Source organism: Cetorhinus maximus, chromosome 4 (genome assembly GCF_964194155.1).
Source record: "Cetorhinus maximus chromosome 4, sCetMax3.hap1.1, whole genome shotgun sequence".
NCBI classification, from domain to species: domain Eukaryota; kingdom Metazoa; phylum Chordata; class Chondrichthyes; order Lamniformes; family Cetorhinidae; genus Cetorhinus; species Cetorhinus maximus.
Window position 1 is genome coordinate 176,151,120 of NC_135882.1, and position 15,941 is coordinate 176,167,060.

Genomic DNA, 15,941 nt, shown 5'->3' on the forward strand with positions numbered 1-15,941 from the left:
CAACGGCTACAACACAAAATCGTTACCTTGTTCAAACCCAAATTTTCTAACCAATGAGCAAGTCAATACTCTGGACATTTTTCTTGTTATTATTTGGTTAGATTAGACATCAAATAAAAATTACCCCACAGTAAAAACTGAAAACATTAGCTGCAGAAATCAATCAGCAAGAAATTTAAAGACCACAAGAGATAAATATGTGCAAAGATAAAACCATCACAAAGGGGAAAACAAAAGATGCTACAAATGTCAGACATATCAGTGTAGTATTTATTAAACCCGTACAGTTACTACATTACTGAGCAGAACGGACCACCAGATATACAATCAACTTATAAAAATATTAAACTAATAATCTATCAAAAGTAATTTGAGGCAATTTACATATTTTAAGAAGTCAAAAAACAGATTGTTTTACATATGGACAAACTTGTGATGTAAAGTCATACAGAAATAAGGACCAATGCACATTTGTAGAAAGCTCCAAGACTAACTTATGAGCAACCTCTATCCCAGCAGAATCAACCCCTGTGACAGTTATTCGGTTAACAGGTTCCATTCCGAAAATGCCTGTTCCACAATGTTAAAAGATCAAGGGACGTTGGATTTTAAACAACAGTTTATGTCACAGACTGAACAGCAAAATATCCAGTTATAAAAACATCCAATGTTTTTTTTGAAAGGCTAAAATTAAAACATTAAGAAAAACTGACATGTTGCATATCACAGAAAATGTGTATTTCAGTGAATGACAGGTCCTACCTGGCAGGAATCTCCCAAGTAGTTTGGGGGACATGAGCACACTTCCACATTAGTAGCAGGACTTCCAGCTCCAGAAACTGAAGCTTCCTCAAGCTGAACTTGGCCAAGGGAAAGGCGTTGTGTTTGCGAGTAATAAAGGGCCCTAATTTGTAGATCTTCCAAATTACTCAACAAGAGCATGAAGTCTTCCCTAGTTACTGGAGTATTAATGACAGCATGCTGAAAATTATCCTGTTAATAGAACAGATAATTAGTACTTAATTTCTCATTGAATTTTTATATTATTCTACCTGGTATCATATTGTGAAGAAGTCTGAATTTTAAACTTAAGGCTCCAGCACAAGTGCAGAGTGTGACAGGGATAAGCACACATGCTTGGTTTCTGCCATTCTTTTGATAGTTCTATAGGGATTGAGCACTGTGCCTGCATGGTGGTGTGGTGCGAAACAACAACCACAGGACCTGTGTGTGGCGAGAAAGTGAGCCCACGTGACAAGTTTCGTCGGTAGCTGAAAAGGCAGCAGAAGGTCGCTAGCTCTGTGCACCTGGGGCTCAGAGAAGCCCGTGGGGTGTTGGGGCTCAGAAATGCCCAGGTGCAGGTGATAACTCTGTGCTACTGAAGAGTTGATATAGCTCAGTGAAGTTTTAGTTGTTGGTAGCAGCTCAGCTGGGGTGTTGGGATTCAGAAAAGCCCAGAGTGGTTATCTGGTAGAGAGCTGGATGGTGAACAGTAGTTGTTGGCAGCAGCGTGACTGAGGGACTGGGAGCATACCTGCATTTAGACACTGGAGTGTAGCCTGGCCAACACAGGGGAGACCCAGTCTCAGAAGTAGGTCAGCTCAGTTGGAAAAGAAGACCAAGAAGGCTAGACCTGGGAGCAAATCTATACAGATCTGGAATAGAGTGTCTTTAGGTGAAGATCGTACCCGTGGAATTTGGCTGGAGTAGAACCAGCTTAGAGCTTGTATATGGGCTTGACTTCGGGACGTCCATGCTTCTGATAAAATTTCACCCATATTCTGTACCTCTACCCTATTAAACCCTTTGCATAAGTTTAGGGAACTCTTTAGACGTTCAACTTTTTTTTTTAGCATAAAGGAACCCCCAGTCTGTTCAGTCTCTCCTGATATTTATAAGCTTTCAGTTCTGGTATCATCCTCGTAAAACATTCTTTGTATTGTCATAACTCAGTTAGGAACCAATAACTTTTGCTGTGAAGTAGAAGAAATTTGAATTCCCAGGTATTTACTGAAAGAATAAAGCCACAATATTCCACTGTTTTAACTAAAAAGAACTTTTGATTTTTTTTCTATACAAATGCCAGCAAAGTAAACAGTCAACACTATCTATCTTATACTCTAAGATCCAGAATTAACATGATGTAAACACGAATTAACAGGCAAATTGTGGTCAAACACACCAAAAACTGCACGTTAAATGGCACACAACCAAGACAGATCCACTAATTTCTCAGCAACCCATCCAGACATCAGTGATCACTGTGAGTCACAAAAATTCTTTAAAATTCTGTCTTCCTCACAAGGGAAACTCAGCTCCTATCCTTCAAAGAGCTAGTCTGATTGTCAGCATTTATCGACAATTGTCCTCAGAAGGTGGTGGTGAGCCGCCTTCTTGAACCTCTACAGTCCATGAGGTGCAGGCCCACAATGCTGGTAGGGAGGGAGTTCCAAGATTTTGACCTATTGACTATGATATAGTTCCAAGTCAAGATGGTGAGTGACCTGGATGGGAACTTGCAGATGGTGGTGTTCCCATGCATCTGCTACCCTTATCCTACTAAGTGGTAGAGGTCACTTTTTTCGAAGATGCTATCGAAGGAGGCGTCACAAATTACTGCCGTGCATCTTGTAGATGGTACACACTGCTGCTGTTGTGCACCAGTGATGGAGGGAATGAATGTTTACGATGGTTGATGGGGTGCTGATCAATCGGGCTGCTTTGTCCTGGATGAAGTCGAGCTTCTTGAGTGTTGTTGGAGCTGCACGCATCCAGGCAAGTGGAGAGTATTCCATCACACTCTTGACTTGAGCCTTACAGATGTTAGACAGGCTTTGGGGAGTCAGTAGATGAGTTACTCACCAAAAAATTCCCAATCTCTGATCTATTCTTGTAGCCATGTTATCTATATGGCAAGTCCAGTTCAATTTCTAGTCAATGGTAACCCCAATGATGTTGAGGGTGGAGTAATCAGCGATGGTAATGCAAATGGAGGTCAAGGAGAGATGATTAGATTCTCTCTTTTTGGAGATGGCCATTACCTGGCACTTGTGTTACATGAATGTTACTTGCCACTTGTCAGCCCAAGCCTGGATGTTGTCTAGGACTTGCTGCAAGTGGGAATGGACTGTTTCAGTATCCGAGGAGTCACAAATGGTACTGACCATCACCAAGCCTGGCCTTATGATGGCTGGAAGGTCATTGATGAAACAGCTGAAGATGGTTGGGCCTAGGACCCTGAGGGACTCCTGCAGCAATTGTTACCACAAAGTGTAGTTGAGGTGAATAGCATGGGTGTATTTCAGTGGAAGCTATGTAAAAACACAAGGGAGAAAGGAATAAAGGATATGATGATTGCGTGAGATGAATTAGGGTTGGAGGAGGCTTGTGTGGAATATTATCATTGGAATAGATCAGTTGCGCCAAATGGCCTGTTTCTGAGCTGTGAAATTTGATCCAATTTTGATTAAGTATAATAATAGATTATCAAACTATCATCGATAATGTTATGCTTACCTCTAGAAGCCGGACTCGTCCGTGGTAAACTCGATCTGGAAGCGGATTCCGTGGATCAAAATAAACAACGGTCATTTGTTCACCCTTAAAATACAAAAGTCTATATTTACCTGATGAAAAGTCTACGTTTAGAATTTCTTATACTGTTTGTACATTCATTGTGTATAATGTTTTAAATTAAAAGTATTAACTATTCTACCTTCAGAGGAAGACTTTACTTGAATGGCAGATGAGAAAGTTGACAGGATTTTGGAGAACAGGGTAGATCTCACTCTGTTCAACACCAGATTCACTGATCTGGTCAGACTCCACTTGGGTCCTTCCTAAACTTACTGGCCATTCCAAGTTCCATGAATGCACCTAGATTGGACATAGCCAGGAAATCAACAACTGCTAGCTTTGGTAGTTAACTGGGTACTTTTGGACAAGTGGAAACTCTTTCGAGTTACCAACAGTCACAGATTGCAACTTCTTTCGAGTACAATCACAGTTCTTGGTTTTCCGGGAGTGGGACATGAACCCACAACCCTCTGATTCAAAGGCGAGGGTGCTATGAAGCTTTGGTAGTTAAACTCTTTCGAGTTATCAACAGTCACAGATTGCAACTCTTTCGAGTACAATCACAGTTCTTGGTTTCCGGGAGTGGGACATGAACCCACAACCCTCTGATTCAAAGGCGAGGGTGCTATGAACTGAGCCACAGCTGACACCTCAAGCTTTGGTAGTTAATGTTAACACTGGGCAGGTGGCTCTTAACTATTTCTAAGTGGCCCTTCTGGATTCCAGCCATAGTTTGATAAGGACCTTGCAAGAATAGCCAAGGAAATTTGGCAATCACTGTTGTGTAGCACAGTGTAGCTTGCTTCCAATTCAGAAGTTTTAAAGTAACTTTGTAAGATTATTTCAAGCAAAATACTTTTGCTGGAACTGACTACATGCATATTACAATTATCTTATTGACTTCATTTTCATGAGTGCATTTTGGAACATAGGAACAGGAAGAGGCCATTCATCCCCTCGAGCCAGTTCCACCAATCTGTTAGATCATGGCTGCTCTGTTTCTTAACTCCAACTACCTGCCTTGGTTTCATGACCTTTAATGCTCTGACCCAACAAAAATATAGCAATCTCAGTTTTCAAAATTTCAATTGATCCTCCCAGCCTGAACAGCTTTTTGAGGGAGATTGTTCTGAATTTCCACTCCCCATTGCATGAAGAAATGCTTCCTGACATCACCCCTGAATAGCCTGGCTCTAGTTTTTAAGGTTCTGCTCTCTTGTTCTGGACTTACCTCCACCAGAGGAAATAGTTTCTCTCCACCTATCCTATCAAATCCCTTAATCATTTTATTACCTGAATTAATCACCCCTTATTCTTCTATACTTGAGGAAATACAAGCCTAGTCAATGCAACCAGTTTTCATAATTTAACCCTTTCAGCCCAGGTATCAATCTGGTGAATCTGAGCTGCATCTTTTCCAAGGTAAATACATTCTTCCTGATGTGCCCAGACCTGAACGCAGTGGGAAAACTGCACATAAATGTCCCCTCTGTGATCAACTCATATATCAGTGCCACATCCTGGCTATATATACCCTCTGTTTTCTCATCTAGAAAGAGCAGTTCTCACCCTCAATTCGACATCAGATCTTTTCTCAAGTAAAGTCATCCCTTCACTTGGTAAGCCAAAGGATTTTACTTGGTATGTCAGGAAGCCACCATATGATGAGACCTGATGGAAAATAGATGTAAAGTTACTTTTAAAGCCTTGCTTAAGCAATTAGGATTGAGGGCTCTTAATCTTAAAGCTGAGCAGGTAAAAGGGTGACTTAGGAGAGTTCTTCAAGGTTATAAAAGGTTCTGAGTAGTTCTAGTGATATTCACAGTGGTCAACCTGATGTTAAGGATAGGGCAAAAATTGAAGATAATCACAAATAGCAAAGGCAATTTGGTATAGGGTATGGAAGATTTGGTATGGAAGATAATCACAAATATCAAAGGCAATTTGGGATGGGTAATAATGGCTGCCCTTGCCATTGATGATAAGAATCCACATAAGAATTAAAAACAGCATTTAAGGAGAAGTTAGAAAAAAAACCTTGATACAGATTGTAGTTAGCAGATATAACTGTGTCACAAACTGAATCCAGAAATCATTTAAAAAAAAATTAAATAGTTGTTTGATAAAGCAGGAATTAAAGGTATCACAACCACATAAAATGCATTTCCTCAAAGTGGTCCATGAACTAAGAATTTGTGTGTGTGTATATAGCAAATTTGCAAATGATCCAATTTAAAATTAACCAGCTAACAAAGCCTTAAACAGGATAAAAGTTCATTTATTATATAAACAACTGCTGAATGTTACTGAAGTAAAAGTGATAACATTAATGCACTTGCAGATTTGCCTGGACTCTTTCAGCAGAACAGCAGTTGATTTCTTAGTACCTTCCTCTTTTTCTTCCCTTGGCCAAGAGCCCTCTCTCATGTTGCCTCCCAGAGTTTTTCCTGGGGGTTCTGCACCCTGCCTCACAAGATGGCTTCTTACAGCCTCCCTTATACGGTTCAAAAACACAAAAATGGCTGCTATGTTAATTTTCAATAAGCCATTGTTTTAAACAAGCAAGGAAGTTAATTAAGTTGAGGTCCTTTGAAGTCCCTTCCTGTCTCCTGTTCCCTTAGAAGCCAAACGGTTATCACACCTTGTGGACATCCCTGGAGGAGTCTTTGCATTTTAATGACTCTTCATAGCCAGCTCTAGAGATAAGAGTCTGACAAGCTTTGAACAAACTCAGAAAAGGTACCAGGTTGTCTATCATACTTCTATTTTGAAAAAATGCTTTTAAACCTAATGTAAAAGTTTGAAAACAGAAATAGACCTTTAAACAGTTGTCCTTAATATCTGTGATATCATTATTACACAATCGTGACAAAGGATACGAGGAATGAGTTGGAGAGTGAGATTAGTAACACAGCGCAGGTTTGATTAGCTGAACGGCCTGTAACATCTTACGGTTTGATGAAATGCTAAAGCCTTAGGCTTCACTCACCTTGTCTCCCAGGTAGGACTCTGGGGCTAGCCAGTATAAATCACGAATAACACCAGGTAGTTCTTGTATATCAGCTACGACAGTGTTACTCCGTTGGTTATAAACAACTGGAATGCTTTGCTTATTCCCCGTGAATAAATTCCATTTCTTCATTTGCATATGCTAAAAGAAAGTACAAATCTGAACTGCAACATCAAAACTAAATCAACAATTAAAAAGTGTTCTACTGTGAAAGTAGTGTACCTTTATACATTAGATGATTATCTGATAAATGTATTGTGAATTAATTAGTAATTCATTAGCTTGACCAAATACTAGCTCACCATTCCATATTACAAAATGATAGAGGCACTAGTGGTACAAAGGGTCTGGATGTCCTGGTACATGAATCACAAAAAGTTAATATGCAGGTACGGCAAGTGATTAGGAAGGCAAATGGAATGTTGGCATTTATTGCAAGAGTAATGAAACATCTCCGGGACATTGAAAACTTGTGTCTTTTTAAAAGGAAATTCTTTAAACACTTTTTATTTATTAAGTAGAGAAGTTTTATTGCAGCTGTACAAAACCTTGGTGAGACTGCATCTGGAATACTGTGCACAGTTTTCGTCTCTCTATTTGAAAAAAGGTACAATTGCATTAGAAGCAGTTCAGAGAGGATCCAATTGACTCATTCCTGGGATGAGGGGCTTATCTTATGAAGAAAGGTTGAACAGGTTGGACCTATACCCATTGGAGTTTAGAAGGATGAGAGGTGATCTTATTGAAACATATAAGATCCTGAGGGGGGTTTGATAGGGTAGATACTGGGAGGATGTTTCCTCTTGTGGGTGAGATTAGAACTAGCGGGACACAGTTTAAGAATAAGAGATTACTTCAGATATAAACCATATATTTGGAAGAAATTCAAAATTGAGGACTCAGATTTTTTTCACTCACTTTAGTCCTGGGCTTATTGGAGCTCCGACACTTGTTTGTTACTCCAAAGCAAAAACAGCTTGTGCAGCCTTTGGGATTGACTGGATCCAGATGAAATGAGCCAGGTTGACAAATATCACAATGTGCACCCATAACATTCTCCTGAAATGATTAAAGCAGAAAGATTTGAAGTTTGTATAAATATTATTTTTCATGTTGAATGTAATGGCCTGGTCACTCTGAGATAAAGGGCGGGATTTTCCGGCATTGTCACGGGCGGGACGGGAACATTTGGAGAGCAGTTTGGTCCCACCTGCGATGATGTCTGCCACTGCCGGGGCCAGAAATTCCCAGCCAAAGTAACCGTATTTCAATGCTCAGCAGGCCTGGCAGCATGTGTGCAGAAAATGACTCATGGGGAGACAGTGGTGCGGTGGTAATTTCACTAGATTAGTCATTCAGAGGCCCAGGCAAATGTGCTGGGGTCACAGGTTCAAATCCCACCATGGCAGCTGGTGGAATTTAAATTTAATTAATAAGATTTGGAATTTAAAGCTGGTCTCAGGAAATGTGATTGCTGTAAAAACTCATCTGGTTCATGAATGTCCTTTAGGAAACAAAATCTGCAGTCTTTACCTGGTCTGGCCATCATGTGCCTCTTAAATGCCCTCTAAAATGGCCTAGAAAGCCAGTTCAAGGGCAATTAGGGATGGACAACAAATGCTGGACTTGCAAGTGACACCCACATCCCATGAATTAATAAAGAAAAAAAAAAGGAAATTGAGTTAACATTTCAGGCTGATGACCTTCCATCAGAATTCTCTCTTCACAGATGCTGCCTGGTATGCTGAGCATTCCCGGCATCTTCTATTTTAATTTTAGATTTCCATCACCTTTTGGAACTGTATTTCAACATCTTTAAATGCATAACTGGCATAGAAAAGTGACAATAAACATACCAAAAATCTTACACTCAATAAAGCATCCGGATAATTCCATAATCAAAGCTTACCTGAGCCCCTCCGATGTTGGATATCTACATCGTCTTCCACCCCACCTCTAACAAGCGCAAGAAGCTCACGTTCTGCTTTGTCACTTAGGACGGAAATGTCCGTTTTTGAAACGAAGTGCGGTGGCAGGCGGGTTTTGGTGCACAAAATTTGCTACTTGGAAGGACAGGAAATTGCGCCTGATCCCACACTTAGAAGCTCATTAATTAAGCACATCTTTCTGAATCACTTGGAGCTGATTCGTCTGCCCCCCCTGTTACCTGTCATGTCGAAGGCCTGGGCACCACATTTAAATGCCACCGGAGCACACACATCTCACTCTCCAGCAAACCTGTATCCAGGAGACTGTTCAAGATGTCGTCGAAGCAAAAGAAGAAAGCTGCACCCTGCTTCACCCATCAGGCCCTTGAGGCCTTGATCAGAGGACTGCGGGTGCATAGAGATGTTCTGTATCCCAGGGACAGATCCAGGAAGCATACCGGCCTCACCTCTCTGGCTTGAAGGCCATCACAAAGGATGTCAGTGCGGCTGCCCACTGCACCTGCAACGCCATCCAGTGCATAAAGAGGATGAATGATCTCATCTGCTCCACCAGGGTAAGTCATCCTTCAACTCCCTCCAGTATCAAACTCTCATCATGGCATCGTGTAGTCCAAGGGCTGCTCTCTTCAGGAATATCACACAACCATTAGCAGGGGACACATATCAGCACTGATTGACTAACGGAACCTTTCACGTTGCCACCGTTCCATCTATCATGCTGCGCACTCTCCATCTTCAGAGCTGCTGGGGAGGGCTCACCACACACATGGGGCAAACATCTTTTCCAACCTAAGCTCCATCCCTTCTCGTCACGTGCCTTTCTTTTGTCTTCATCCAGGGAAGGTTTGCCCGCAACAGGTGGGAAAGAGTGCAGATCTAGTGGGGGGCACGGCCAACATCATTGCCCTCAGTGAGTTCGAGGACACTGCAGCTGAGATTGCTGGGAATGACAGGGATCGCTCCTGTGGGGAAGGGGAGATTGGATTGTCTCAGCAACCCTGTATGGATCACATCTCCAACAGCTCATCGCATCATGATAAGCACAGTGAGTGTTACACAGTCTTATATTCCTCATCCTTATCAGCTAAAACTCAATTTTCTATCTGCACCAGCAGATCGAGGCCCACAAGGCAGCCCACCATAAGTCCCAGCCCCCTAACCACATCCGAAGAGGAAGCTGAGGAAAGACCAGCACAGCACTCACCTGCACCCTCCACCAGCACAGTGACACACACCTCAGTGCAGCAGAGCTCTAGATTAGGCTCCGGCTCACCTACTGGAGAACATCTCACTGACACGTCCCCGCAGCAGTCGGAGGCAGGGATAGCCCAGGTCTCAGGCACTCAGCAAGCTGTTGGAGACGAGCCACCTGCTCAGTCCGGGTCAAATGATGAGCTTCTGCAAGCGGCTGTCAACTCAATGCTGGAGATGCAAAAACAGGCAGCGGAACTTCAGGCAGATATTCAGCAGTCACTCAGCAGACTAGAGTGAAGGGTGGAGGAGTCAGTTCCCGTTCTGTCTGATATTGTGGCTCCGACATGCCAGCACCTCGAGGTCACCATGGGAAGGTTGGCAACCACCATGAACACCTTGGTCTAGCAGGTTTTGCCAGATTTGCACTTGGCCCTGGACTCCATGGTCTCACACACGCTGGTAGGCACTATCAAGATGTAGGCGACAGGGGGACGAGGCACCTTGACCTCCCTCCAGGTGCACCATCGCCTCAAGAAGTCAGAGCAGGGCCCTTGGTCATCTGGACACCCTAGGGGCATCCTCTCATGACACTCCATGGGTGTGCATATGCCCACAGTCCCCTCTGCCTGTGATCCCATCCACTCCAGCTGCTTAGGCCGAGGAGGGTGGATCTGCCTCTAAGCACAAAACCCTTATCAGGCTGGGCCCTCCAGGCCCTGGGCCACCAGAGGACATCTGCCAAGGTAAACACAGACATCAGGACATAGCAGTCAGCACACTGCCTCTGCCTCTGCTGCGAATATCGGGGATAGGTGCACCAAGGCATAGTGGTCGGGTTAGGAAGATTAAGACATTTTGAAATCACTTTTGGTCACAGATGTGTTACCACAGCAAAAATGTTGCACTTTTGTAAATACATTTGATGTTTCTGTGAATGGCTTGGTCACCTGTAGGCATTGTGATTATGTACATTGGAATCCTCTTATTTTGAGGTTTATCCATCCAAGTGACAGTCTCCCTTTGTGAGATTCACATTCATATTATAGCAACCTCACTGAAGATTGTCTCCGTACCCTTGTGTAAGGTCAGGGAGATGTGTTAAAATCTTTATTAGAAGTTTGTGATTTATGTGCTTCTAACCCTTCCTCTTCACGGAAGGCCATTGTGTGAGGGAAGCTCATCAACCTCGACTGATTAGCGGCACATGTGTCCTTAGTAATAGTGGAAAAGGACAAGACACGGACAGGAGGAGGAGATCCCTAACCATGTGCTCAGCTCACTGTCCACTGTAGTTTCTTAATTATGTGGCAAGGACTGCTTCAAGTCACTTCTTGCATTGCTCTCATTGTTGAGTGGACTCTCAGTTCCGAGAGCGAGCACATACAGAGGGCCCCTGGTGAATCATGAGGCCAGAAGGTGCAAGTGTCAATGCTGGACTCATTCTTGATTTGGTTTGTTTGGAAATTCCTTGAGATGAAAGGGAATGACATTGAGGGCCAGGAGGACTTGGGCCTTCTCCCTTTGCCTTCACTTTATTCCTCCTACCAATGAATCTGGCAGCGATTAAAGTGTCACAGGTACGTCTTCCATGTCTTGTTTCATCTGTGGAATCATCACCTTCAAACTGACTCTCATCACCCTCTTGAGGTTCCTGAGCCTCCTACTCTTCATCCTCTGAAGAGCTCTCGTTCTCCTCCATTTCACCCTCTGGCAAGATCACCTCTTTGCAGTGTGAGGTTGTGAAGGGTGTAACACACAGCAATGATGCACGAAACCCTATCAGGAGTGTACTGTAGTGCGTCACCTGAGTGGTCCAAACATCTGAAGCGCATCTTCAGAATCCCAATGATCTGCTCTATTAGGGTTTGTGTGGAACTGTGAGAGGCTTTGTACCTCTCCTCAGATCTACTCTAAGGGGGACGCACCAATGTCATCAGCCAGCGTTTCAGTGGGTGCCCCTTATCTCCAAGCAGCCATCCCTGCAGACGTTCAGGCCCTTTGATAATCTCAGGCACTTGGGAGTAACTCAGGATGCATGAGTCATGGCAACTCCAGGGTAACTGGAACAAACGTGCAGTATGTGCTTTCGATGATCACACACTAGTTGTACATTCATGGAATGGTAGGCTTTGCGGTTTATAAACATTAGGGGCTGCTGCAATGGAGCCCTTAAAGCCACATGGGTACAGTCAATTGCACCCTGCACTCTTGGGAAACTTGAGATAGCGGCAAAGCCGATGAATCTCGCAGCCTGGCTATCTTTGTCCAGAGCAGATGTAAAGGGCATCTGTGACCTCCTTTAATCATCTATGTGTTGTGGACTGAGAAATGCCACACGGGTCCCCTGTAGATCCCTGGAATGACCCACAGACAAAGAAATTTAGCGCTGTGGTCACCATTAAAGTCACTGGTAGGAGATAGCCTCCCACTCCATGGGGCATCAGGTCTTCACGAAGAATGTAGCAGATGCGATCTACCAGAAATTGGGACAAGCGCAGACATGCCCGGCATTGTCTCTCACTCATTTGTAAATAGTAGAGTCTTCTTCACTATACCCTTGGTCTGGCAATTTGTCTCCATTGTCTGGGTCTCTCCTTCTGACCCTCTTGTTCTTGCTGTGGTTCCCCTTGAGCCTGGACACCAGGTGGGGCCACCTCCTGGAGCTGCACTCTGTGTCGTCTTTCCGTCCTTCACCTCCTCCATTGCATTAGGACCCTCAAATCTGGGAACGCAGGCAACTGGTAAGGAGGCATAGGTGCAGCATATATGGCATTGCATTAATGGAGGCCAGTCACATGCTCTCCAGAATTGGAATTCCTAATGGGCCAAAGGGTATCCAGTCATTAATCATCAGTAACTTATTGATGATAATTGAGCCTTGGATCCATTTTTGCTTTTACCTTCTCTCTGAAATGAAATGAAATATTGAAGAGTTACTGGTCAAGATACTGAGGCTCACAATCTGTTACCTACAACAACTGTGATGGTCTATAGTGTTTTCTGCCCTACTTGCATTGTCATTGATGCTGCCTTGTCTTTGAGGTGCTACCACCCACACTGAGGTGACCAAGATGCCATCCCAGAGACGTAACATCTGAATCCCTCATTGTTATGAAAAGGTTTGAATGACAAGCGCTACCTAACCTGGCTCAGTGCTCCAATCTCTGATTTGGCATTCTAATGATCAATAATGGTGATTAATGACTGGATGCCCTTTGGCCCATTAGGAATTCCAATTCCGGAGAGCATGTGATGGGCCTCCATTAATGCAATGCAATGCCATATATGCTGTACCTGTGCCTTCTTACCGATTGCCTGCATTCCCAAATTTCACATTCTGATGTGTTAATGCTGATATGCTGTGAATGTGATGTTAAGCCATTGACTTCTGAGTATCCCTGTTACAGCGCTGATAAAGGCATTGGCTTCTAATGGCTTTCTTCACAAGGAGATCTTCTTCCTTCCTCTGTCATAAGACTCCAATTCAGTCTTGCAGCACCAACAAGTTAGAGGGTGCTCCCAGAAAGGGCCCCTTACTCCAGCACTGTGCTCCTCCCACACAGCCTCCCATTCAGATTCACTTTTACTTTTGATTTATAACTGCACCATAACTCCAGTAGAGCGAGATGCTGGTCCTACATTACTATTTCAAAACGAGCTTCAACGGTCCCCCTCTCATGGTCTGTGTCCCAGAAATCTAGCTGGAACCTCATGATGTGAAGGTAGAGCTTGCTCCAGTTATTCTCCACCCTCCCCCAATAATACTGGATCCCATACTTGTGGTGGATATTCCTACCATTCCCCCTGGGCCCAGCACTACTGAAGTGCCCATGCCCCATGTGGACCTCTACCTTCCCCATCTGGAGGCTGTGTGCACAGTCACCTACCAAGGTGAACCCCTCCCCCACAGAAAAGCTTCACATGCCCATCTCCCCCCACCCCCCTTTATTATGCGTTCCCCAAATACAGGCTGCTGATGCCTCCCATTACTATCACCATCCCATCTGCAGCCCAGTACAGAGACAGACAAGTCCATGGACAGTGACTGTGAGACAGCCTTGCACACCAAGCTGTACATTATACTGACTGAGCACAGAACCCTTGCCCCTTCGCGGAGTGGGAGTACACCATGCTCCCAATGATTACTCCTGCTGCATGCCTGCTGCTCCCCATGATGGTCTCTACTCTATGACTGTTGACTGTGAGATCCACAGAGCCCCAGGAGTATCTCTGCTCTCTGACTGCTTTCCACAGAGGCCCAGGGGTGTCTCTACTCTGATTCCTGACTGCAAGCCCCAGACCAAGGACTTTGACTTTCACAGAGTTCCCCATTACCCTCAGGACCGAAAACTACACTGTCTCCCTTCCCAGCAACACCCCCTCAACTTATGAGTTTGCATGCAATCCATCCCCCTTGTGGCACACTAACAACCCACCTACCCCAACTTTTCTATTAGAGAGTCTTCATGCATGTGATATCCCTTTCACCCCCTTGTTTGTCACTGCTTCAGTTATTCTTGTCGGGTTCCAGTTTCCCACCTACCCTTTGCCTCCCATCATTCCCCCTCTGCTTCCACCACCTTGCAAAGCCTTCCTGCCCCTTTCTGTCTTCCATCATGCCCCCTTCTCCTCATCAACCCCTTGTGTTGGCCCTTCCCCTCCCAACCACTGACCCCTCCCTACTCCTTCCCCGGTCGAAATGCCGGTTTCTGTATGCTCAGCACTGTGTGAATACTGCTGAACAGTGGTGTCCTTCTGGACAATGGTGGCGCCCACCAGGAGCAAACCACTCCTACACTGACACCTCCTCAGGTCGCAATACTGGTCAGTGTCTGAAAGTTGAGCCCTGCCTGAGTACCACTACACAGAGGTGTCCTTGTGACTATGGAGGCAAACACTGGGAACAGGCCAACCCTACAGCCCCAGCAGTATGATGTTCCACTGGCATCATGACGAGACCGGTGCAGTGTTATTAAAGGTAGGCTACTTGTGCTATGCTCATCTCAAACTTGCGAGTGAAGTAAGGTCTGATGCTACCCTTTTTCAAACAAGCTTCAGGCCGACCATGCTTTCTTGCTGGCGTTACACAAGATTGGAAGGCAGTATGTGATTCTGGCAAGAAGCTAATTTAATGAGCATTCATGAGATAGTAATGAATGCAAATGGTGTTCACGCCACTGTACAGCGGGATACCCAACCTTTAACCTGCCATTAACCTGCCATCGGGAGAATAGCAAAGTATTTTTACACTGGCATGTTTTCAATTTTTGGCCTCCTGCTAAATTCTCCACTCTCACCCGCCATGAAACCTGCCATGGGCAGGATAGGAGAATTCCACCCAAAGATTCAGAACAACTGTTCCACTGCTTCTGCCACATTCCTTCACGCAGCAAGCTCGACATTCCCCAATCCTGAACCAGCCTCTCTAGCTTCTCTCCTATCTCCTCATGCCACACACCTGCTCTGAGCCCATCTTGACTATGACACTCTCCTGCTCTCTTAATCCCATTTACCTATTACCCCATCTGAAATTGGTTTATAGGAAGAGGAGGAGGCCATTCAGCCTCTCGAGCCTGTTCTACTATGCAGCTGGATCATTCCTGATCTGTACCTTAACTCCATTTATTTGGCTAGGTTCCATATCCTTTAATATCTTTACCCAACAAAAATCAATCAACCTCAATTTTGAAATTTTCCATTGATCCCCAGCCTCTACAGCTCCTGGTCACCTAGTGTCTCAAATTTAAAATTCTCATGTTTAAATTTCTTCATGGCCTGGTCCCTCCTTACCCCTGTAACTTCAATCTAGCCGCATACTCTCCCAGACTCAGGTCTCTCGTGAAGCTCCCCCCTGCCTCTTTGCTACAATGCAGCTGCACCTTCAGTGGTCTAAGTCCACTCTGGAACTCCCTCCCTCCTTAAAACCCAGCTCTTTAACCAAAGTTTGGTCATTTCTTGTAATATCATCTCTCTCGCTCACTATCATTATCTGATTGTGCCTCTATATAGGAGCCTGTATACAGTAATTATTAAAAATTAGTCGACTGGTATAAAAAAAATCAAGAAGGTGAATCCAATCATATGGACCTAGAATAAAGTCATGCATAAAAGTGACATTGCTGTAGTTAACTGTTCATCCAATGTCAATTTGAAACAAAACAGCCTTGTAATGCTGCAAGAAGATTTTTGTAAGGAACAATTAATTTCACTTA

The 15,941-nt window shown here is 44.1% G+C and overlaps 1 protein-coding gene across 4 annotated transcripts in view; it reads right to left on the reverse strand.

Annotated features, from left to right (window-relative positions):
- The window catches only part of lama3 (laminin, alpha 3), a 500,534-nt gene that overhangs the window by 121,108 nt on the left and 363,485 nt on the right, over positions 1 to 15,941 (reverse strand). For all 4 annotated transcript variants that reach the window (XM_078541180.1, XM_078541178.1, XM_078541182.1 and 1 more), the window contains exons 36-40: positions 7,505 to 7,645; positions 6,566 to 6,727; positions 5,146 to 5,247; positions 3,517 to 3,600; positions 763 to 993 (exon numbers count right to left, since the gene is read on the reverse strand). In XM_078541180.1, coding sequence (XP_078397306.1) covers positions 763 to 993; positions 3,517 to 3,600; positions 5,146 to 5,247; positions 6,566 to 6,727; positions 7,505 to 7,645 — 720 coding nt within the window. The remainder of the gene's footprint in view (positions 1 to 762; positions 994 to 3,516; positions 3,601 to 5,145; positions 5,248 to 6,565; positions 6,728 to 7,504; positions 7,646 to 15,941) is intronic.